Source organism: Coloeus monedula, assembly GCF_965178545.1.
Source record: "Coloeus monedula genome assembly, chromosome: Z".
NCBI classification, from domain to species: domain Eukaryota; kingdom Metazoa; phylum Chordata; class Aves; order Passeriformes; family Corvidae; genus Coloeus; species Coloeus monedula.
Window position 1 is genome coordinate 13,923,954 of NC_138822.1, and position 26,180 is coordinate 13,950,133.

Sequence of the window (26,180 nt, forward strand, 5' to 3'; positions counted from 1 at the left end):
TTAGTATTGTTTGCTACTAAATGGCAGTGTTGTATTTCTAAAACTTGAATGCTTGCCTTTCACACTGTCAAAGTTTAACAGATCCATGTTGAATTAAAACCACTTAGAGAGTTTGAGAGCAACCGAGTATAGATGTGTAATGAAAATGTTTATGGTACAAAAATGGGATTATGTTTAAATTACATACTCAAGAGCATGCATCCCAGAAATAATAAAATGCTACTTGTCTTAAGTACGATCATGAGAATGTATAAATCTTCTGTGACAAAGTGGTTGGATATTCAGGCATGAATGAAACATCTGAATAGCTCTGCTTAGCAGAGATTGTTGTCACACTAAATGGATTATAAAGGCCTGCAATACCTGCTGCATGCCAAAACTAAAGCTGATTTGTAAGAGAAGCAAGTATTGCAAGTATTTCTCTTACAGCGTTCAAGACCGTAGTTGTATTTTACAACCTAAATTTTAAATTGTGTCATCTGTTTGAGCTTTATGTTAGCTGATGGCCATGTCTAGCAGATAAAAAAATTTGTATTGATATATTTATAGAAATTGATTATCTTACTTTTCATTATTGCAATAAAATCCTACGTGGATTGAAGTGGATTACTAAAACAGTAAATGATACAAATTGATTTCTCTTGGGAGTTCCAGCACTTTTTAAAGTCTGGAAAGTTCTAATGAAAGTACTGGAAATGTCATGATGTCTGTATAAAGGATTTTCCTTCAGCATAGTCTTTATAGAGGATATTCCTTCAATTACTTGAAATCAATCTGTTTTAAGAATAAGAGCAACTAAAAGCCATCATTGGCTGTTGATATTCGTTACATATGTACTATAGAATTACAGCATACCAGTGTGGAAGGGGACTTCAAGGATCACCTGGTCCAAATTTTTTTGGCAAAAACACAGTCTAGACAAGGCGCTAACCCTGTTCAGTCAAATCTTAGGTGTCCAGTGTTGGGGAAGTCATGGAAGTAACACTTGGTGGGAACTGAAGGGATAGAAGAGGAAAGACTAGGAGAGTTGAGATTTTTCATCCTGGAAAAGAGATGAGCTAATTGCAGCCTTCCAGTACAGGAAGGGAGCCTACAAGACAGATGGAGAGAGACTATTTGCAACAGCATTTAGTGACAGAACAAGGGGGAATGGATTCAAACTGAAAGAAAGTAGGTTTAGATTAGATATTAGGAAGAAATTCTTTACTGTGAGGGTGGTGAGACACTGGGACAGATTGCCCAGAGAAGCTGTGGATGCCCAGTGTCTGGATGTGTTCAAGACCAGGCTGGAGGGGGCTCTGAGCAACCTGGTCTAGTGGCAGGTATCCCAGCTCATAGCAGGGAGGTTGGAACTGGATGATGTTTAAGGTCCCTTCCAACCCAAACCATTCTATGATTCTGTGATGATTCTATGATCCTTGGATCAGTACTCATTGAAAACCATTGTTTTCAACTGCATTGTATTTTGAAAACTAAAACATCAGTTGTGGTGTTCGTAATATGAACTTAAAGTGCTTCATAATCAATATGGATTTGGATTAGTTTGAAGAATTTTTTTTTTTTAAATCCTTTAAGAGTGTTAATGATTTAAAATTTCTTCTGCCTCAGAATTAGGATAGTTGCTCTTTGAAAACTTGGGCTCTCAAGGGAACTGTGAAAATAAGGACCAGTTTTCTAGGTTTAAGCACTGAGTAATGAGATGGCCCTTTGTATTTGATTTTATGTAGCAAGATTCTTGGTTAAACTAAACTAATACCAAATTAGTGTAAGTAAGGTTTAAAAAAATAGTGGGCAGAGAAGTCTCCATCTACTTCTGTTTGCCACAGGCTTATCTTACAGATTTCCTGTTTCCATTTACAATTGTTTTCCTGTTCATTTTGGAAAGAAAGATCGTTATGTTTTGGTTTTGTTTGTTTGTGTGTTTGTTCTGTGTAGTAAATGATGTTGACAGTAATGAAACCCATAGTGTTGAATCAGTCTGGACTCTTTGCTTGAGGGAGGGGGCTGGCAGTGCGGGTGGTCACATGGTGGAATACTGTCTCTGGGCTTATTGGCACACTGAATTCCATTCCACTTCCATTTCACATATATCATGTATATCTTATTTGAATCTTAATCTCAGGGTCTCAATGTCTTTTGCACTGCAATCCTGTCTGAACGTAACATTCTTAAAATTGTGTTTTCACATATTTCCTCAGAGAGTGCTAATGGAGTGCAGGTTTAAGTACACCTAGTATATATCGACTCAAAATCCGTTATGAACCATTTCTTTCTTCCTTAGTCCTCCCCACTCCTACCACTGCTTCCCCCTACAAATACACATTCTTGCTTGATTTTTGCAGAAGTGCTGCAGGGGCCCAGTTCTTGGAACTTAAAAGCTCCAGGTGACAGTGACAATAGGAATTCCTCAGTGTGAACTTACATATTTACAGTGTGCCTGTGTCCATGTCCATGATCTTACACCTAGTGGATCTTGATAGGTATCATGAAGAGCCGACTTTATGTGCTGGCTGTTGTTAATCCCATTCTGATACACCTAAGATGTACTGGCTTCTCTTTCCACTTCACATGATGTTTCAACTGCATATTTCTCTTCTTGTCCTACCAAATCAGTTACTCCTTATAACCTCTGGGCTGCTATGCAGAATTAATTTCTTATTCTATGTCACATGCTTCAGACAATCAACCCTTGCTTTATATTTCTTCATGCTTTCTGATTGAGGCGATTCTGAAGATATGATACTGCTGCGATAAGAAACGCGGTCTTTGTTACAAGGCTAGCCTTTTCTTGGGTTCTCCCCTGCCAGTCTACTTGACTACTCCACTCTGGTGAGACCCCATCTGGAGTACTATGTCCAGCTCTGGAGCCCTTAACACAGAAAAGAGATGGACCGTGGACATGCTGGAATGAGTCCAGAGGAAGGCCATGATGAGAGGGCTGGCCACATCTCTTACGGAAAAGGCTGAGAGTCTGGAGAAGAGAAGGCTCCAAGGGAGACCTTATGGAAGCCTTTCAGTACTTAAGGGGTTTTCAAGAAAGCTGGAGAGGGACTTTTGCAAGGTCTTGTAGTGATAGGACAAGGGGAATGGTCTTAAACTGGAAGAGAGGTTTAGATTAGATATTAGGAATAAATTCTTTACCTTGATGGGGGTGAGGCACTGAAACAGGTTGCCTACAGAAACTGTGGCTGCTCCATGCCTGGAGTGTTCAAGGCCAGACTGGTTTGGGCTTGGTTTTTGAGACATGGAGTACTATTTAAATGACAATGTCTTTTACAGATTTTTATAGACTAACATCAGTGTTGTCCTGCAAAAACTTTAGGAGTTTCCATATACATTAACTGTACACTTAATACACAGTAGTTATTCCTGTGGTGCCATTGACAAATGTAGAAGCCAACAGGAAGGAAGAAGAGAGTGTAAAAGTATGGCAACTATAACTGTAGCAGTTGGTAGAAGTAGTAATTTAAAAGAAGGATGAATTGAGATGATAACATTTTCAAAAGTGTCCTGTAGGTGTGGACCGTGAATTGCTAATCTCTATATATACAAGGTTAAAAATGGGATGATTGCAGTAATTTTATGCCAAGTGTTTGAACAAATTTTGCTAGAATAAATATATTAAATTTTGGTAAACAATTCAAAACTTGTTTGGTTCCAATAGACATTAGACTAATGATTAAACATTGGAAAATATATGATATATTGCTTTATTCAGCTTTCACTGATTACTTTTGTGGGTGTTTTTTGACTGCCCCCACTTAGAAGCTAGGGAAGAACAAACAACTTCTGAGGTGTTGTAAGGAGAAAGTGATAGCAGAGAAAAGGACATTTTAAGTAAAATTTGGTGGAGATGAGTGGGAGCTAGTATCTGAAGGTATTTGTATGTCATGAAAACTTTCAACAATTAATTTAATTTTGTGTTTCTGTGCATTGAAGGTATCCTGAATTAGCAACTGTGTGCAGAAATCCCAATACTCTAATTTTGTATCCTGGAGCTGAAGCAACCAATTTGGAAGAAATTGCAGTGGTGTCGTCTAGTCCATCTGTTATGATCATCATTGATGGAACATGGAGTCAGGCTAAAGATATATTTTACAAAAATTCTCTCTTCCGCCTTCCCAAGCAGGTGAGTTATAATACGTAGAATAAAAATTTTGAGTTTGTCTAATAAATGCTTGCCTCTGATCAATCAGAAGGGAGTCGTAACCAGCTAACAAGAGAAAGACAGCTTGAGCAATTATATAGAGCAATCTGTGAGATTGTAAGAAAGATGATTGTAAGTACTGAGTGTTTCCACTTTTTCACTTGAAATTTGTTTTTGTATGGTTTTGAGTTAGTGTATGTAACTTCATAGTGAATCATTATTTTGCAAAATTGAAAACTAATTTGTGTAGAAAATTTTAGTGTCTTGTTTAAGGTGTTAGAACACATAGATTGAAATAAGCATTTCTTTTCCCCTGCATAAGTGTTTTACATTGCAGAAATAGGAAAGCAGAAAGTTGAATTTTTAGCCTGTTAAGAAAGCATCACACTTTTCTGATATATGTGGTCTCCACCGTACCAAAAACTCTGTCTCAGCAAATGTGTGGTAAATACTGCTCAACTGGTTGAATGAACAATAATTTTTGTGTCTCTTAAGTATTTCCATAAGACTAGGATTATTTGTCTAGGTGTAATTTTTTGACAAAGCTGCCATTTTCATGCAGGGACATTATTGAAAGTATATTAGAAAAAGTATTAATACCAACAGTTTTATTAATGGAAAAAATAATTCTCTTCATCATTGGATCATAATTAGTATCCCTGAGGCTGTTAAAATGTTTGTTTTATTAAATAATGGACAGCAAACTTCTGGATCATTTTACATACAAATAATGGTTTTAAAATTATCAAATGCTGCCTAAGGCAAATTGGAACTAATAAAGACTTTGAAGTGATAGAACAAATGGAAATAATGTATTGAAAATATACTAAGATACTACAACAAAAAAGTTGTGGAAAATTGAGCTGTAGTATTACCTATGATGCATGAAACCTTATTTAACACAATTATTAAATACATAAATAATTAATGTATATTTTAAAAAATCCAATAAAACCCAGTTTGTCACTTTACTGTAGATTTACTTTACTATTGCATTAGATTTCATTGAGATACTAAAACGTATCTGTGTGGTACAGGAAATGAAAAAATATTTCATGTTTACAAACAAATGTGTTCCTACCATAGGAGGTTATTACACCAGAAAGACTAGGTGTAGATCACATCTACATGTGATTTTATAGACACCTAATTTGCCCATAACTGTTTCCTGTATTTTAAGATGTTTTGTACAAAATTTCATAGCTGCAGGAGCAAATGTAGGTGTAGGATCTATAACCCTCTGTACACGAACATGGATAAAACACATAACGATGTGACAGCCTGGAGAGCTGCTTTTCCGGATGGACGTTGTTAACAGGGTACTGTGTACCTCCACTCCCTGCAGCGAGCACCTCTGTACAGGGTGTAAGACTTTGCAGAAGTGAACGGCTGGATATGGTTTGTCACTGGGGTGAGTCAAAGACTTCCTTTCTGAGAAAGTTCAGATGCATTGATTTATGAAAAAGTGATGGAAAGGAATCATACTTCAAGCTCTAGGGAAAAACATCAGCAGACCACAGGAATATAAAAAACATTCTTAGGAGATTTGCTTCTTTGTGCATACTTGAATTCTGTCTTGCATCGATTGCAGTCTTTAACAGTTGCAGTTATTAATCAACACTCTACTTTTTATCTGGTCCTTTATTTTAAGGAAAGGTATATTCTGCCATCCCTACCCTTCTTTCTTTATTGGAATTGCGTTGCTACTCTTATTTTAAAGGGTTTACATTCTTAGTGTTTCTGGCTTTTTACTATTTCTGTATTATTTCTTGTTTTCTGCATCATAGTTCATATTTAAATACTCTCTAAATGGTTCTCTATTTGAAAAGAGTATTTGCTGGTCATGTCTTGAAACTTTGGGTTGATACTGCAATTTTGTGAGAAGAAAGTGAGTAGAATATCACTATATTTGAAATTCAAGAAGGCCCCAGAGAGAGAATGAGGTAGAATATGACAACAGCTAAATAGATGGAATGTTAAAGGAGAAGAAGATGTGATTCCTATGGGCATTATCTGTAATATAAAAAGAAACTAAAGTTATTCAATAAATGGTGATTCGAGCTTTTAATCAATATTCTGGGGGTAGAAAAGAGTTTTTTAGTAATGAAGAGGTTAGCGATTCAAAATTGCAAAGTTGTACTACAAAGACACCATAGATTGGAGGCATTGAAAGAAATGTTTAATTGTATTACTTTAGAGCTTTGCTGATTTAGGGTAATACAAACTGCTATGTTGAATGATTTTCAAGATTCCGTGGGATATTTTAATAAACTTTGGTGTTGTTATAAATTAGTATTTAAATCCTGAGATCTTCAATAAAAGCTCTTTTAATTAACAGCTCAGTCAGCAGAGCATTTTTCTTTGAAAAAAATGTTAAAAGAAATTTAAATTGTGCTCTTCCAGAAAGCCACAGAGGAAATATATTTATGAATCTAACATATTTAACTTTATCAGAAAGATGTAAATTTATGTCTTTGATCCATAATCATTCCTATTGTCTGGAATTTTTTCATAAATTACAAAGCATGAGCTTGGATGAACTTCATAGCAAAAACTTATGAGGCACTGGGCTTAAGGTGACTTTACAGAATCACAGAATCAACTAGATTGGAAAAGACTTTTGAGGTCCTTGAGTCAAACCTATGGCAGAACACCCCCTTGTCAACTTGGTGGTACTGACGCCAAGCACCACATTCAGTTTTTTCTTAAACACCTTCAGGGATGGTGACTCCAGTACCTCCTGAGCAGCCCATTCCAATGCCCAATCACCCTTTCTGTGAAGAAATTCCGCCTAATGTTCAGCCTAAACCTCCCCAAGGACAGCTTAAGACTGTGTCCTCTTGTCATATTTTTAATTGCTTGGGTGAAGTGACAGAGCCCACCTGGCTACAATATCCTTTCAGGGAGTTGTAGACAGTGATAAGGTCTCCCCTGAGCTGCCTCTTCTGTAGGCTAAACACCCCCAGCTCCCTCAGCTACTCCTAGGACTTTAATAGTCTTTAATATGATTACATTGATTACATATGGTACTCTCTGAACTGGCACCGTCTGGAGAAGCACATTATCCCAGGATGTTTTGCATAGCCACGACTGAGAAAGAGGTTGCACGCTGCAGGCTATCTTTCAACAGCTGCTGTTGCACAGGGGATACAAAGAAGGTAATCAGTTACCGTGGAGGAGGTAATTGGTGCAATTAGTTTGAGAGGAGAACTAGCTGGTTGGCCCAGTTCATGTGGTGGTGTATTGTATGAAGCAATCACAGACCACTGTGGGTGAAGCTGCTTCTGTTTATCAGGAGATCAGCCCAGCATGGTGGGAAGAGATGACTAAACTCCCCACTTTTGGCCTTCTACTCCTTCAGCACCAAATAAGAATTGAAAAAGTTAACCTAATGACAAACACATATATAAAAAATAGACAATCTATCCCAAGTGCTTACTGTTTTATCAGAAGTAGGTAATACAGAAGTAATTTTTATTTATGGATAAGTATTGCTGGGCCACTGTTGTAAATCCAGGAATCTGCTATCCCAAACCTGAATGAATTATTTCTATCACCTGATATTGTTTCCTTTTTTAAAGACCCAGTGAAAATCTTTAGGTCATCATGCTTATGCTGGGTAACTGTGGAAAATAAATATTCATCCCTTAAAAATATTGGAGAGTACTACACAGTTGATTGTTAGCTTTCTTGGTCCTTTTATGGAGGGGTTGGGAAATGGGAAATAGAGAGAAAGTTTACAGGCACTTTCTGGATAGTGTGGTTTATTTCTTTCTTATTATTTTTGCCGTCTTCCTGGTCTTGTGGCTGCCCAAGATACAGCCAGATGAGGACAGGAGGGTCCCTGCCTGGCCTGCAGCCTCGTCCTGCCCCACTCTTGGGGTGGTTTGGGGTTCTCTTGCTATGCCATTGTGGCAAAGCTGGGTTCCAGGGCTGAATGTGGTGGGACATGAGGAAGCATGTGATTGTTCTGAGGCTTTGATGGGCTTTGCACTGAGCCCTGTGCCCACTGGAGGGGAGATCAGTCATCTTTTAGATGAAGGCTTTAAACCCCTTGTTTGCTGTATGTGTTTGCCCCCCACCCTGGACCCCCAAGATCCTGTGTTTGTCCCAGGGGTACTGTGCTGCTTTCTGCGTGAGGCCATGTCGGTGAGTCCTGCAAGCACACATTTGTCCTTGCTCACCTGTCATCTCATCTGGCTCACCCTTGGGGAGGGAGACTGTAGAGTCCTCCCATTGCCTTCTCTGCCCTGCTGGCAGTGACTCAGCCCTGGGGGTGGCTCAGCACCCTTCAGGGCACACTGGCTCTGATTTGGGGCTCAGCAGAACTTTTGCATCTCTTGGATCCCATTTTTTCTGGTGCCCCATGTGCTCCTTTCTCAGAGGATAGGAGCTTTGGGTCAAGAATGATACATACCAGTGTGTGAGGTGAGACTGAGCAGCAGTGGCACTGGGAGCTGCACCATGCCATGCTGATGCCAAGGGGACTGTCCCTGCCTGGGTTCTGGAGCAGCTCTCACCACCTCTGTGTCATCACATTTTATTTTGAGAATTTTGGCGGGTAGGGAGAAGAATTCATATTCTGATATTCAGGTACTGATAAATAGTTGTAAGTGAATGTAGTATGGTGTGTGAGAACTGTATTTCCCTCTAATTTTAAGCTTAGGCATGACCATCAGTCTAGCTAACAGTCAAGAAAAATTCGCTTTTAGGTAGTCAGGAATGGGGCATAAAGTGTAGTTCACTGTTAATAATTCTTTTACTTTTTCTTCCTGTGCTGTTATGCATAACATTTATACCTAATAATCTGTAATGCCTTGACATGTTGTAGTGACAAAATACTTTGTAAATATCTCAGAAGACTATATAATATTTCATGAAGTTAGTGTTCCAGTTTTACTGTTATCATTTGCACAGATTGTTTAACTTCTCGTTTCTGCCTTAACTCACTGTTAGTCTGAATGGTGCATGAGTGGGGTCAGTCTGAGGTTGGGGAAAGCTTTATATTCACTGTGACTCTAATTTGTTGATGCACTCTTCTGCTACTTAATGGGCGTAATAATGTCAGCAGCATTGTACCAGCAAATCATCCTGTTTATCCATTCATCACAGCATTGCTGTTATTCATATATTCAATACCTCATTTTCTTTTCCCATAATGCCTTCACAATTTCTGACACATGTATTCTTTTTTCCTTATACTTTCTTTGTTACATGAAAATTGGTATCATCAGCTGAAATCTGGTTTCTTAAAACAAACTTTTAACCTTTGAGCGTTACTGTTTTTACGGCTTTGCACTGTATGCTTAAACCTGCTAGACTAGTAGTGAGCATTTGTGAATGAATGCTTGTATTGTCAAGCACTGGTTCTCAAGCAGGTTGATATTTTGATATCCAATTTAAGATTATGCTTGTGATGTCTGTTCCTCTTCCTCTATCCCTTCTCACCCTTCCATCCCTGACGTGGAATTTATTTTGTAACCTTTGGGCTGTCTTGGAGTCCAAGATGTCACTTTTAAACATTTTAAGAGATCTGTCTGCAGTCTTGCATGAGCTTTTGAAAAATAAGAGGTAGTTCTGAGATCAGGGAATCATCAGTAAATCTGACTCACTGTAACTGCTGTTCTAACAGTTGAAAATAATTTGTATATTTCTGCTCCTGCAAGAGAATTCAGAGTTCCAAATACCATATTGAGAATGTATGGCAGAACCACCCAGAAACTGCAAGAATGTATGTGTACAGACTTTGATTGTTATTCAGAGGTTTTGACAAACACTGTCTCTACTGTCATTTTAGTGAACATTTAGAGGTTTGGAGGATAGAGTTTTTTTTCAGTATCGAGAGTGTCTATATGCAGTAACCCTTGTAGAAAAACAACCTTTAATAGTCAGAAATTATTTCAACTGATGCAAAGCAAAGCTTTCTATACGAGCATTTTTAGTGATGGCCATGTACTTTAAAATTGTAATTCTAATTTTTTTGATCTGTTCACCTATCTCAGAAAAGGTGCTAATCTCCTGTGTGTTAGACTGCATGATGTGTATAGAAGGTCTTGGATCATTTTCTAAGGAGGAAAAGTCATTCCTCAAATACTCTAAACTTCCAGGACACTTGATGCAAAGGAAGTTCTTGAAATAATGATGAAGTATCCAGAATGATCTTTTGGCCACAAAATTTTCGTTCAGCTCAAGAATTGTCAGTTTTCTGAGGACAGTCTTGTCATTGCCTTCTCAGCCAGTCAACAGTGAAGACTCAGGAAGTCTGAACATCACAGTCTAAGATTACCACAGTCTCTGGTTATTGCTTGAGTACTGCATATTATTGGCTGTGTTTCTGCTTATCCTTTCACAAGCCTAGGTAGACTGCAGTAATACCTGTACCAAATATAACTTAGTGGAAACTCGGATTAAGAATAGGTTGAGGAGATCAAGGATATATATGCAGTATTGGTCTAGCTCAGTGCAGCTGTTGAAAACAGATGACATATCTCTCAAGTTTACTGGAGCTGTTTACCTGTGGGATATGCCCAGCCACTGCCCTGGAGGGATGTCTGCTGAGATAAAGGATTTCACAATCGCCCAGCAGGACTCCCTGGAAAGGACTTTTGAGTCATGGTGAGGGAAAGTAGACCCACAATCCTTTGGGAGACCCTATGCAGATCTTTCTGTAACCCATTGGTCTATCCCAGACCCTCTGTAATCCATTGGTCCCCTTGCTGATCCCCTGTATCCCTATAAAAGAAGACCAATTCTCCTCTGTAGGAAGAGAGCTCGTCACTGGCCTTCCCTTTGCCGGAGGGAGCCACCAATAAAGCTCCCTTCGTGCGGAACCAGCCATACGGGTCTTCTCGTCTCTCTCTCCGGTCTGGTTTGGCCTAGAGGCTGCCCTGCAGAGCTGAGCTGAAATCACGAGCTGATATCACTAAAGAGCTGATAGCTTTTGCAAGGGCTCCTCTGCCAGCAGCTGAGAGGAAGATACCAGACCTCGGGAAGGCGATTCCTTTCGGGACCATCTCCCCGGACCGGTCATCTCTTCCTGGGTCGCAGCCACGGACCCCACCACCAGCTGTAATATTTACCCACCTGCTTCATGGCTTCTTCAGAAGCCATCTGACTGAAGCAGTGTGCAGAGGTCACTTTTTGCAGGTCCCTCACCAAATACCCTCAATAAAACTATGTGTCATAAGAAGAAATGCTGTCTTTTACAGTTTGTAGAGAAGTTGTTAGTGGAGCCTGCAGTGGATGCATGTTGTTCAGCATAGTCTGAAGCAATACTGAAGGTATACTAATTAAGTGACAAAATGTTGTTATGACATTAAGTTATTTAAAGCGGTAGTGACAAATCTGTGGAGAGTTGTATAGGAAGTGTGAAGTTCAGTAATAGGACATTAACACAGCACAGGATATTCACTGTTAATGAAAACATGTAAGCCCTCCCCCACCCCCCCTTTTTTTTTTTTAAAGCTCTTAACTGGGCACTTGTCAGCAATGAGATTTTGGGATTATTATAACAAATTTGATGAAAACCTCAATTCAGTGCCCAAGAGCTAGATGCACATCTGCTTGCTTGAATGCATACCTGCTGTCCCTTTCAGGTGCAGAGGCCTCCTATTAAAAAAACTGCACAAAAATTCACAAACAACTAGAAGGGAGCTCAGGCGTCTAACTACATTATCTGTGTGTGTTTTGGACTTTACTTACACAGAAGACAATATTTCAGATCCTGAACCAGATCTGGAGTTGTTAAATTGTCATGCAACTAGGCAATACCATTGATGATGAGATTTTTTCTGCTTTGAAATCTTTGCACCAAATACACCTTGAACACTTCTTGTAGTAATACAAATTGAAAAACTATTTGTTGGTCCAGTACAGAAATTCTTTTAAACTGTTAATTGGAACAGAGATTCCAATTTGTTGACCTGTTTAGTAGTAGTAGTAATCAAATATGATGATAGATTAACTTCATACAAGACTCTTAACATGCAGTCTTTGTAGACTTACTTCCATGACATGTAAAATAATACCTGTAAAGCCCCCCAAAAAAGGTTTCACAAACCTCTTAGAAGGGCTCACACTTTTTCGTGTACTCGGAGTTAGACACAAGGGAGAAATACTGACAAGACATCCTCAAGAGGTCAAACAACAAAAAAAGCTTTAATGGCAACTTCAGAAAACCAGAGAACTCTGGCAAAAGTCTAAAGCAATACACAATCAATATAAAACACTTCACAAAACATTAACTTGGTACCCCATTCAACTTAGCAGGCTCCAAGCCCATCCCATTTTAAGTTTCTTGAAACTCCAAGAAAAGGAAATTAGAAGAAGAAAGAGAGAAAGAAAAGCTGTAGAAAAGAACAAACATAACTACCACTCCTGGTTCCAGCGGTGTTCAGCTGATAGAAAGTCCAACTGGAAATAGTGTCAAGACCTGTGCTTGCTTCATGCCCTGGCTAAACTACGCTTTGGCTTTCCTGGCCCTTTCCACAGGTGGGACTTCCACTCCTCTAGCCACTCCGGGGCAAGATTGGGGCTCCAGGGGCAGGTGTGGAGTATTGCCTCTGGTGTGCCAGGAATTGACGGCCAGTGCAGAGCTGGGGTACAGGCCTGGGGTGGGTGGGCAGGGCATTGCCTCACCAAAGGCAAGGCCTGACCTCCCCTTTTCCCCACACATGTGCCCGAAATGTTCCAGTGAACAATCAGGCCAGTCTCCTGGATCCCTTCTCCAGCATTTATTTGTACCAGAGTTCATTGCACTTCACTTTACCTGCTTTTTACTGCTGTGGTGATTAGTTCATGGTCTTCTGTAGTGTATACAAAAATCTGTCTTGAAAATTGAAGAAGCATAGGATGGTTCGGGTTGGAAGGGACCTTAAAAATCATCTAGTTCCAATCCCTTCTACAATGGAGGGACTATGCCAGTGGACAAGGAAAGGGCTGCAGGTGTCATCTATCTGGACTCCTGTGGAGCTTTTGACAGGGTCACCCACAACATCCTCTTCTCTAACTTGGAGAGAGATGGATTTGATAGGTAGACTGATGGATGAGGAAGTGTGTGGACTGTCATATCCAGAGGGTAGTGGTCAATGTTCCAGTGGGGATCAGTGGCAAGTGGTGTCCTCAGTGGTCTATACTGGGAGCAGTGTTATTTAATGTCTTCAGTAATGACACAAAGGGGTCAAGTGCACCCACAGCAAATATGCAGATGACACCAAGCTGAGTGGTGGGATGACATTCCTGAAGGATGGGATGTCATTCAGGGGGACCTGGACAAGCTCAAGAAGTGGACATATGGACACCTCGTGAGATTCAACAAGGCCAAATGGAGGGAGGGTGGAATAAATGATCCTTAAAACGTCCCTTCCGATTAAAATATTCTATAATTCTATGAAAATAAATAAATAAAAAACCCTGAGGTTTTTATGTCTTCCTGTGTGTGATGGGCTTTCAGCTCAGGTATCCTAGCCAGATTTTTCTCAGAGTAGCTTAATTTTTTTTAAATTCAGTTTCCATCGTTTTTCCAATTGAATTTAGGTGTTCTTTGTTACACAGTTTGATGGGCTTGAAATGAACTAGAAAATGTGATCTGCTAGTAAGTGAGGTAAATGCTATTATATTCTTTCTTTCTTTAACATTTTTTAAAGCTGTTTTCTCATATTTATATGAGATCTTAGGAATCCTGTGGTAAAATGTATCATCATGAAGCTGTTAAAATAGATTGCATATTTGCAGCCTATTAAAGGTAAACATAATGGTTTTGAGGGAAGACCTTCAGGGTGATTTATGAACTTGTTTGTGGCAATAAACGGCAAAGTTTCAAGGTACTACACAAATGTTCTTACTCAGCACTGCATTTGTCAAAGGGTCATTCCTGCTAAGTTTATTTACTCCCTTCTGTCTGACCTTTTTGTGACATTCTCACTCTGTGCATAGGATGGGTACAGTCTGCTAAACATACTTCTATTTGCAAACAATATAATCAGGTTTTTAAGAACACTTACTGTTAAATTAAAATACCATAGTACTCCAAAAAGCCCCTCAAAATACTTCATTGTCTTCAATACAAAATAAAAGTGTACAAAAGGTGTTACAGATGACAAGAAACTGTGGTCTTTGACCTCATAAACTGGTTAATTAAAAGCACGGCTGCCACTTCATAGTTGATGTGCTGTCTTCTGAAAAGGCCCTATAAATTTGAAATGTCAAGGTTATATGCTGTCTAGAACTCCAGTCAATGGAAGAGGACTTCAGCGCTTTGTCAGGCAGGGGGAGCTGTTCTTATTTTCAGCTTCTAAGAAATGTGGCCCAAATCTGTTACAGTTTGGAAGATGGTGTGATTAAATATTTATGAAACACTTAGGCATTCCTGTTTCTTTTCAATTGTTCACTGACCATCTTGTAATATGCCTGAGCAGTTGTCAACACAAACTGCTTTCTGAGATTCCAGAGTTTTGATCTCTCGCCAAAGTCAGTCACATCAACATCTGCTTTAAGAATTCTTTGCCAATTTACCTTGTTGCTCATGTCAAAACTTCATGCTGTGCAAAATGAGTAGCACTTACTGGATTGTGTTTGTGGTTTCTGTGTGGCCTCTGCTGGGTGAGCATAGGTTCACAGATTGTATGGGATGCTTGAGAGTAAGTCTTATCAAGCAGCTTGCTTGAAACACTGTCATCATAGAGATTCTTTGGGAGAGCATTCTTAACCCTGTTCTGTGGGAATCAGTGAAGGGACATGCAAAGTATTCTCAGGACCTCATTGAGCACTAAGAGAGAAAGAACCTGCTCATGGAGTGTGGAAAGCAACGTACAAAACATTCTTGCCACACTTTTTGTTTAAAAGAAAAGAAAAAGTTAAAAAACCCCGTTCCTCTAGGGGTCCACTTGCTTTTCAATTCAAGTGGTGCTACAGGAGTTGCTAGGTAGGAGAGTCCTATGGGCTTCCCCTGAAGGATTAAGTGCTAGACAGAAAGTCATAAAATGCCACCTCATTTAAAGCAAACTGTATGGCAGATGTGATACAATGCAGAAGTGTCAAAATGTGTAGAACACTGAACTGTAGTTGGCTATAGGGTCTTCTGTGGGCAATTCAACTTGCTGCAATACCAGAACTATCAGTACAAAATTGGCACCATGCGTAGCTACATAAATGCTGAATTCAGTTTTGTTATTTTTCTGTTAATGATGGATAAAGTAACGAATGAATTGTTGGAGAAATTGTAATGGTTTGCGGAATGAACAGTTATATTGTGCTTTTTAACAAAAAGTGAGGTTTGTGATCTAGTCCTTTGGTATGTTCAGATAATAAAACTTTATTTGGGATTTTGCCATTTTCAAGCCTAGAGGATTAAAGAAGGAGTAGCACTTTGTTCTGAAAGCATGTTTAAAAATCAGATGAAATTAATTGCTGGGGCAAGCAGTTACTCTAAAGTGTAATCTGCCATTCAAATAAAGCTTCCTCCTAGTGTAGTTAGTGCTCACAGACACAAGTGTAATACAGTTCCTGTTGTATAGCCAACTGTCTGAATACCTTGAGAGCGGATTACAATTAATGTAAAAGTAGAAATATAAAACCATTCATTCATCTTCACACAGAAAACACCCAGAACAGAAGAAAAGGCAAAATAACAAGAGTCACTGTTGTCATCTGGCTGTATCTTAGTTGACTCTTATTCTGATTGCTCTCTGAATTAATTTTTATAACATCTCCTATTTAATGAGCTCAGGAGATGCAGAGAAAAATACTCTTTTTCATCTCCACGAATATGAGACTTTGGCAAGTGGTTTTATAAGGGCCAAATAATAAATAGTGCCACGTAGTAAATGAATTTTTTTACAGTTCCCTTTTATCTTTATGCTTTCCCCTCACTGCTTTTATTACAGTTTACAATTTGCATGAGAGAGATTCAATACTAAATTTTGCCATAGAACCTAAATAAATGAACAATGCCCAGTTTAATTCTGCAAGGAAAAGAAGTCTGGTCATGAATAAAGAGTGCAGGTAGGCAGGGGACAAATCAGAACCCAAGGCAACAAAGGCCAGCCATAATGGTTGCAGCAGGGAAAATGGTAGTAAGGCTGGTTCTAGAAGGCATACATTCAACCATCCATCCATACTCATGAAAGAAAAATGCTGCATTTTCACTGACTTGTTCTAAACACATTTCTTATCTATCTGTGTATGACACTGATGATTTTACTAATAATCCCACAGGACAGCCCAGTTATCCTTAGAGGGAAGGAGTCTCTGTAAGCCTTGATAGTAAGCATTTGTCTGTGCATTATATTTGGGTTTTTTTTCCAGTTGTGCAATTCTTGGTGTAGCAAGAAAACTTGTTTTTATTAAGTAAGTAGCTCATAACCTATTTTGTGTATGATGACTTGTAAGATAAACAATTATAACAGGTGTTAACATGTTGTGAAATGTTTGATGTGTTCAGTTTTTAGCTGCTTTCTTATTATAACCAAAACATTAAAAAAATATTTCAAACTCTAGACAACAAAATATTTTATGCTAGGACTGGCAGAAACTGCTGTTTGAGAAGACTGCGATCAGAGGGAGAGAACTGTGAATTATTTTGGGTCAAGATTGCAGGCACAGTTGAGATAGGATGCTGAACAATCAACAGCATTCTTTCCTTCTGATGTTTGGGTTAATTTGAATGACACTGGTCATTTGGTCACTGACATTTTTCTGGTCATAAGTATGCATTTATTACCTCTCAATACTGTGACATTTTCTTTGTGACTGAAAGGGGTGAGATGATTTGCCAGATGTCAGAAGTGTGTACTTATTTACTTTTGGGCAGGAGCTTTGCTTTTACTTTTTTTCCGTTTCTCTCATAATTGTTGTCAAACCTTTTGACAAACATCTGAATATCCAGCTGCTAGAACAATCCAGGAGCAGTTGCAAATATTGTACCATTGTACCCATGCTGGTGTTCTCGTGGGATAAGAACATTTTATAAAAAGTAAACTAGAAATATGTTTCATTTTGATGGAATTTGCTTTCAAATAGGTAGATTAATAGAAGACTTTCTTATCCTTTTAGTCTTTGTTTTCATGTTTCCTTGTGCCCTTGCCAAAATTATTCTCAGGAGCTTCTTCCACTGCTTTTCCCCTGTCCGAGGAAGTGCCTACTGCTATTCACATACAGTAAGAAAACAAGAAATCACACAAAGCAAAAATAATTAGTAGGTTCCAATGAACACTGTCATTGCATTGATGCTACATTTTGACACTGAGGTATTTAATTTTCCTTTTCAATTTTCTCATATTTGCAGGTAATTATAGTTAAATGGCTGTGACAATACGCGTAATTAATATTTCTTCCTTCGTTTCATGACCCCATTCTCTACATTCATACTCTGCTCACTCACTGAATTTACTTGCAGCACTTTCCTGTTTTATTAATTATTGATAGTGCTGCATAAAATATTGAGCTGTTGGCTGACATTAATTTTTTAAATGTAAGCAGAGCAAGAGAGATATTACCAGAAAGAACTTCTATATTTTTTCTTCTCTAAATACAAAAAAAATGCAGTGCATGGAAATTAACTGGAAATGCATAGTCATTTTATGAAGTGCCAAGTGTAGCCTATAGGACTTGCACTTAAATATAATTATTTTTGCATAACTTAATGGCAGTATAAAATTATTTCTTTCCTTAGTCATAGGTAAAATCATGCAATTTCAGAAACTGAGACCGTAACCAGATGGTATTTCAATTATTTGTGCAGAATACATAGTCCAGATATTCCTAGGACAGTCCTATCTTCTGTAATATCTTATCTTTGAGGATTTTCCTTTTCTTACAGTGGTACTGTCTGTTGGCTCTTAGGATTTTGGACATTTGGATCTGCCTCATGCTGTGTTCTTTAACAAGAGTTAGAACTGTTACTTTTAGGTTAGAACTACAACTTGTCTGCTCTTGGACTTTATTTCAGTTCTCTGTTTTAACTGAAGACCAATCTATTTTTATTTCTTTAAGGATTTTTGCTTTCTTGTAAGGTGTCCTGATTGTTTGTTTGTTTGTTTTTTGCTTCTTGTGCTTGTAAATATTCATACAAGAAACAAAGGGGATTATACATGTCCCTCGGGGTCGGTACTGGGGCCGATACAGTTCAACACCTTTGTCGGTGACAGGGACAGTGGCATCGAGAGCACTCTCAGCAAGCTCCCTGATGATGCCAGCCTGTGTGGGGCAGGTGACATGCTGGAGGGAAGGGATGTCAGCCAGACGGACCGTGGACAGGCTTGAAAAGTGGGACTGTGTGAACATCAAGAAGTTCAACAAAGTACAAGTGCAAGGTCCTACACCTGGGTGATGGCAATCCCAGACAGCTTGGGCAGAGAAGTGATTGAGAGCAGCCCTGTGGGGAAAGGCTTGGGGGTGATGGTTGGTGGAAAACCCAACATGGGCCAGCAGTGTGTGCTCACTGCCCAGAAAGCCAAACATGTCCTGAGCTGCACCCAAAGCAGCGTGGGCAGCAGGGCGAGGGAGGGGATTCTGCCCCTCTGCTCTGCTCTGCTCTGCTCTGGTGAGACCCCATCTGCTGTGTCCAGTTCTGGTGTTCCCAACATAAGGAGGACATGGAACTGTTGGAGAAAGTCCAGAGGAGGGACATGAAGTCAATAAAGGGACTGAAGCACATCCCCTACAAAGCCAGGCTGAGAGAGTTGGGGCTCTTCAGCCTGGAGAAGGGAAAGTTGCATGGAGACCTCATGGCAACCTTGCAGTATCTGCAGGGGCCTGCAGGGAAGCTGGAGAGGGACTCTTGATCAGGAACTGTAGTGACAGGACAAGGAGTAATGGGTACAAACTGAAAGAGGGGAAACCTAGTTTAGGTATTAGGAAGAAATTTTTACTGTGACAGTGGTGATACCCTGGAACAGGTTGCCCAGGAAGGTTATGGATGCCTCAGCCCTGGAGCGTTCAAGGCCAGATTGGATAAATCCTTGAGCAACCTGGTGTAGTGGGAGGTGTCATTTCCCATTGCAGCGGCATCTGGGACTACATGAGCTTACTTTAAGGTCCCTTCCAACCCTTAACATTCCATAATTCTGTATTAAAGGATTCAAAGTATGCAGATGGACGTAATCATCTGAAGTAACTTTCAAAAACATTGTTTACTTTGGTGTTATTTCTTAAATGCTGAATTTTGCAGGTGTTTCTGCTATCCTATTTAACAATCAAAAGAGAAGACAATTTAATTTGATTTTGCAAGAAGTGGCAAATACTAAACTGTTGAATTCTCTTAGCATCTTTGAGGAGATGCCAAAAATTTGAGTTCTTACAAAAACTGTAATTTGTCATCCCTGGTAAACGCACTTCAGAAATTGTTGCATAAGCAGAAAAAAAAAGGCCCTGTTGTAAATAGTTCTATAGAAGAAATTATGTGGTAAGGAGGTGACTGACAACTCTTTTGTGTTTTTCTTTAGACGTTTAATTTGATAGTGCATTAAAGAGAGAAGTATGTAGCCTAAGGAATGATTAGGTAGTTGCTGGACTTTCTCAAAACAATCTGCATACATGGTAGTAGTTTGAATTACGAGGTTTTCCTGCAAGAAAAGTTGTGCTTTTGAACCTGAATTTTCCCTTAACTCTGTACACAATCATATGTAAATATGATCAACCTAGACATATAAATCTAAACATATAGATTAGATTACAGATATATTTTGAAAAGTGAGGTATCTATTTTTTTGCTATTTTTTAACTTTAATATGTATTCAGCTTGAAATTCTTTCAACTATTTAATAAATGGAAGTTTCATGTTTATGTATCAAATTCTGCAGTCTATCACAAGATAAATTACAAAGTGGGAAGCTTGCTATGTAAGAAACTTGTCTTCTCCAGATAAATTATCCTATTAGTAATGTTTTTTGTTTACAGTGGGTTTTTTTTTCTATCCTGGTTCACTTACCACAATTTTTTACATGTAGAAAATGTGATGTAACCATGTGTGATAATAAAAGCTTTGCATTTACTCTGATTTGTTTTTTAAAGGCAATATTTCCTTTTTATGTTCAGTGCTTCCATGGCCAGCCCAACAAATCTGGCTGAAGCACTGCAGGAGCACTATAAAAACTCAGTCTGGCAGGGGTGGCGTGGATAAAGTGCATATATGTGTGTTTGAGGGGTTTTTGTTTCTCAAATTTCTTCTTTTCTTTTGCTTTGTTTTGGATTTTTTGCTTTTGTTCTTGTTTTTGTTTTTTAATTCTGTAGGAATGTGATGTAATAGTGTCTGTCTGTGAAGAACACATTCCTTTTGCAATTTATTTTCTTGTCAACCAATTACGTCTTAAGAGTGAAAGCAATGAACACAGTAGAGAAGTACTCTGTACAATCTAGATTATCCACATTGAAAAAGATGTTTTAAAAGAAAGGTCAGAATATCTGGCAACACTAAAATCTATATTTTCCCAGAATGTACTCACGGCATTCTCAAATATTTTTCTATATGCCAAATTACAGGATACTTATTTTATTTTGAGCTTGTTTATGTGGAAAAGAAACATAATGGGATACCAGAGTGATGTTTTTAAAAATAGTTGTGGGTTGACATAGCCATGGAACAAAGAGACATTGTGTAGGATTATATTCAGATTATGAGCATTTACTCGTTCAGTGAGTAGCTCTCCTGGATTCCTTCTGAACTGTTTATTACATAGTAGCCCACAGCAACGAAATACGGTTCTTAAATTGTTTTGGTTCCAGAACCAAAGGGCATTCTTGAAAGCACATAGTGGTTTAATGTATTTTCATACATGAACAACATACCTGATGAAAGAAAATCTGGGCACCATTCTTCCGAAGATGTGTTTTGTAAGAGTGTAAGAAGGCTTCTGGTTTTGACCTGCAAAAGAGCTAATCTGAATGGTAACTCTGAATTCACATTCTGCTGCAAAGGTTGGAAGGAGTCTATGTCGGGAGAATCTGCACACAGCAACTGTGCAGCAGAAGCGATTACATTTTTCTTTCACAGACAGAATATTATATATTTACCACAGTTTCCACCCCAGCAGCAGTGAGATGTCCTGAGGCTGATTGTAGTGATAAGACTCTGGAGTCTAACCTGACATTGTGAATGGCATGAGAAAAAGGCTTTATGAGATACTTAATGAGAAAAGGTAATGGGAAATTGTTGAAGACAGTGTGCTAAATACGTTGTAATTTCCTAGAAATTGAACAGATTACTTCAAGTTTACGTGGAAGTCACAGTATAACCTTGGACTTATTTCACCATTTTACATGCATATGCCTAAAGATTCAATCAAAAGACTCAATCATAGAATGCTAAGGGTTTGAAGGGACCTTAAACCTGCCCTGTCAAGGGTGGGGTTACCTCCCACTAGGCGAGGTATCTGAAGGCCTTATCCAGACTGGCCTTGAGGCTCCAGGCTTGGGGCATCCATAACCTCCCTGACCAGTATCTCACCCTGTTCAATATCTCTCTGTTCCAGTATCTCCCCACTATCACAGTAAAAATTTCTTCCTAATACCTAACCTAGGTTTCCCCTCTTTCAGTTTGTACCCATTACTCCTTGTCCTGTCACTACAGTTCCTGATCAAGAGTCCCTCTCCAGCTTCCCTGCAGGCCCCTGCAGATACTGCAAGGTTGCCATGAGGTCTCCATGCAACTTTCCCTTCTCCAGGCTGAAGAGCCCCAACTCTCTCAGCCTGGCTTTGTAGGGGATGTGCTTTAGTCCCTTTATTGACTTCATGTCCCTCCTCTGGACTTTCTCCAACAGTTCCATGTCCTCCTTATGTTGGGAACACCAGAACTGGACACAGCAGATGGGGTCTCACCAGAGCAGAGCAGAGCAGAGCAGAGGGGCAGAATCCCCTCCCTCGCCCTGCTGCCCACGCTGCTTTGGGTGCAGCTCAGGACATGTTTGGCTTTCTGGGCAGTGAGCACACACTGCTGGCCCATGTTGGGTTTTCCACCAACCATCACCCCCAAGCCTTTCCCCACAGGGCTGCTCTCAATCACTTCTCTGCCCAAGCTGTCTGGGATTGCCATCACCCAGGTGTAGGACCTTGCACTTGTACTTTGTTGAACTTCTTGATGTTCACACAGTCCCACTTTTCAAGCCTGTCCACGGTCCGTCTGGCTGACATCCCTTCCCTCCAGCATGTCACCTGCCCCACACAGGCTGGCATCATCAGGGAGCTTGCTGAGGGTGCTCTCGATGCCACTGTCCCTGTCACCGACAAAGGTGTTGAACTGTATCGGCCCCAGTACCGACCCCGAGGGACACCACTGGCCACCATGTGGACCAGGAGCTGTTTACCACAACTCTTCCCACACAGCCATCCAGCCAGTTGTTTATTCTCCAAGTGGTCCATCCATCAAATCTGTGTCTCTGCAATTTAGAGGCAAGGATATCATGTGAAACAGTGTCCAAAGCTTTGCATAAGTACAGGTAGACAATGTTAATTGCTCTGCTCATATACACCAGTGCTGTAGCTCCGTCACAGAAGGTCACCAGGCATGGCTTCCCCTCCGTAAAGCCATGCTGGCTCTTTCCAATCACCTCTTTGTGTTCCATGTAACTTAGTATGGTTTCCAGGAGAATCTGCTTCATAATCTTTCCTGGCACAGAGATGAGACTGCTGTGTAGATCACGAGATCTTCTGCTTTCCACTTTTTTAAAAATGGAGTTTATGTTTCCCTTCTTCCAGTCATCAAAGTCTTTGAACTCATGCCCTTGTGGACAGAGGGTTTTGTGACAGCTATCTACTTTTTCAGGCTGTCCATTTGTGACAGCTGCATGGCAGTTATTCCCTCCAGTATTTTAAAAAGAGAGTACTCTTAAGACGTCACTTTAAATTAAAGCCAGGTTTTGAACAAAATAACTTATTTATATTCTTAATTTAAATTTCAGTAGCATGCTGAGACTAAATTTCCTCAGCCTGTCTTCTTTGGCACAAAGATAATTTTACTTAACTGCATGAAATTTCTATAAGATACAGAAAGCTGTTTTGGCTTACAGGTAAAAGGTGCTTGTGCAAACTGGATATTGAGTGAAAGATCTTCCCATGCCTGTACCCATCTTCTGTCTGAGGTTGTCTCTGCAGTAGCTTCCAGAGAATGTTCTTACTCCCCAGCATCGTAACAGCAATTTTTTCTTAGTTTCTATAAGGATGGGCAAGATAGCAGGATGTGGTTGTACTCCTTCTGAGATTTTTCTGTGCCTTTTGAGTTAGTTTAAGAAAATGGCTAATTTTTTTTCTGAAACGTATTTATTAACGAAATGGAACATATGAACAGTAACTAGTGCTTATATTAAGCAGGAGGACAGATGGTACTTTCTTTCTTCATTCTTGAAAAGTTCCCAAACTGACATTCAAATTTTCAAAAGATGCTATCAACATAAAGAGGAATAGATCTTAAGTACTAGATTTTTCATAGAAGCTGCAGAAAAATATATTGTGCCTGTGCCTGTATTGAGGTTCCTGTAGTCTTATTGCAGAAAAGAGAACAGGGAAGAATTGTTTAGTGTGCCCTGTGAGACAGGTGTACTAACTTCTTTGAGTTCTTGGTGATGTGTTGTTTTCCAAGTATAATTTTGCATAATCCTAGGTTCTGTTTGGAGAGTAAAGCTAGTAAGAGTAATAATGAAGAAATTGGCAAAAAAAAAGTAGAAGGCTATTGATACTAAGGAGAGGACTGAGGAAAGCACTTAGAGCTTTCTGCTAGAGGTCCAGTTCTATTATTTAAAATAATAGCAGAAATCAGTTTCCTGTCTTTGCTGACTTAAATTTTTAAAGTTTCAAACAGTAGGTCTTTGACCCCATCAAGGCAACACTTTTCCTCTCATCAGTTTTGAACAGCTGAACAAGATCTGCTGGGTCTTCACTTGCCTGGAGCATGTCCAAGGAAGGCTCAGGAAGAAAAACTGTGCCCCAAGAAACAATGAAGGGTCACAGTTTTTACTGTGGTTCAAATCCTTTGTAAATGCTCAAAGGCTGTACCATTTGCTAAGGGAATGGTGCCTTGGCAGATAAGCCAGTGTTTATCCAGTTAGTGTAACAGTTTGTGAAAACTGCTGAAATTCAGGCTTTTGAAACGGCAGTCTTGAGTTACAGATAGAAATGAAACTTTATGTTTTGCTTCATCCTTCTGATGGCTTGGAAACTAAGTCCCCAAACTCCTCACTTACAGAGAATAGATACTCTAATTTCAGTGTCCTAAGTAAATTCTGGTAAGTAATTGCATTCAGTTTATCTAAATTCCTCTCTAGTTTGAGTTGGTTGAGATAGTTTCCATCTTCTTTCTTATTTTGGTGAGTGGTATTAAACTGGCTGCTGTTTTTTCGACTTGCTGTTTCTGTATTTTGTCAGAAACTGATATTATTCCGAAGTGTGCATATGATTTGGAAATTACTTTGAAGCAAAAACAAACAAGTAAATTGTTGTATTGTGGTATCTATCATTTTTTGGAGAAGTGCTTCTAAAATATCATAATTGTTTTGAAATGTACTTAAACAGGGTATTTGTGTATACTCATTCCAAGATTTTGAAGTCTGGTGTAAGAGGTAGACAATATGATTTTGTTTAAATTAGCTGTGAATGAACATTTCTGTAAGTCTGAATTAAACTTGTTCAGCTGGATTTGAGACACGCAGATGACAGATAAAGAATCAATCCACATAGGTGATGGAGAAACTTGGATGAGACTGTTGCAATGCACTGTCTGAAATTATTAACAGCAAAAAAGGCAATGCAAGTTTAGACCTCATGGTGAAAAATGACAGAAGTCATCTTCCTACCCAATCAAGTCTGAGGACAAGTAAATATTTCACATATCTAGGCATTTTTTCCAAGAAGATATTCTTCCCATGTCTGAAATATTTATTAACTATACTAATTTGTTTTGGTTTCGGTATCGTTTCAGCTTTGTTTCAGCATTCAGTTTATGCTCTGAGTTGGTATTGTGTGTTTCATTGGTTCAGTAAATGTACCTAGTTTCAGATGGGAACTTTGGTGAGTCTGTCCCATCTGCAGTAGACAAAGACTACCCTGACTGTATTTCAGGTGACTAGGGATCATTTATTTAGATTCTCTGCTACTTTAAAGAGTAGGGTAAAATGCAGACTGAAAGAAGCCTAAGAGACAAACTGTAGCAGGCAGTTGTCCTGATCAGGTATTCTTCCTCTGCTCTCCACCACTCTTTATGGTATTTTAATCTTATCCCAGGGAATATGTAATTTTTCAGAAAAATGGATGGGGGCCACTTGTTTCCATCCTTTTTCTTCTCAGGAAAGAAGAAACTTTGTTGCAGCTGCTGTTGCTATTAGTGCTAGAAATTGCCCTTTTGTGCATTGTCAGTTGTTTTGAGAGCTCCAGTTACAGATGTTTTGCTCCACGGTTGTGTGGCAGAGTGCAGGCCCCTTTTCCTTATATAAGTTGTCTTGCAACCATTAATAAGTTTTTTTCCTCTGGAATGCTGATTATCTTAAATGTTTTTCAGCATGGGGCCCAAGGAATGAAGTATAGAAACCAGCAGACAGAACTATTCCCAGCTCCTTCAAAAAACAGCCTTAAGGCACTGTCCAAGGAGGGGGAAGCCAGTGGGCCTGCAGGTACTCCATCAGGTGGCTTCAACCTCTGGAGAGATACTTCATGAAGAATGTAGCTGTCAGCTGTTGAGAAAAAGTGTGGATATATGTCTGCTTTGCTGTTCAGGACACGTGCTGGAGAAGTGATGGACAGAGTTTACCCTGGTTTTTGATACCTGTCTAGGAGTTTCCAAGTAGGGACTATAAGCTTCTTCCAGCATAGATTTCTGCATACTTCAACTAACTAGGCTTCCTACTCTGTTGTGATGAAGATCTGTACATGGTCACAGGGGAAAAAGCATAAAACCAAAGAAAACGTTGAGGAATAACAAATGAAAATACTAATTTTCTTTTTCTTTTCATTACATACACTGATGTCCAAATCCTACATTTTGTCTCCTAAATAATTTTATTCTCTTCTGGTTTTTCAATACCAAATTGAAGAAGGTAGTTGAGAAAGGCTTATT

General features: G+C 39.3%; 1 protein-coding gene across 1 annotated transcript in view; it reads left to right on the plus strand.

The window, feature by feature from the left end:
* Window positions 1-26,180, plus strand: part of DTWD2 (DTW domain containing 2) — a gene marked incomplete at its 5' end in the record, with an annotated part of 71,486 nt that overhangs the window by 40,056 nt on the left and 5,250 nt on the right. Inside the window, one exon of the mRNA XM_082301151.1 lies at window positions 3,940-4,129. Coding sequence (XP_082157277.1) covers window positions 3,940-4,129 — 190 coding nt within the window. The remainder of the gene's footprint in view (window positions 1-3,939; window positions 4,130-26,180) is intronic.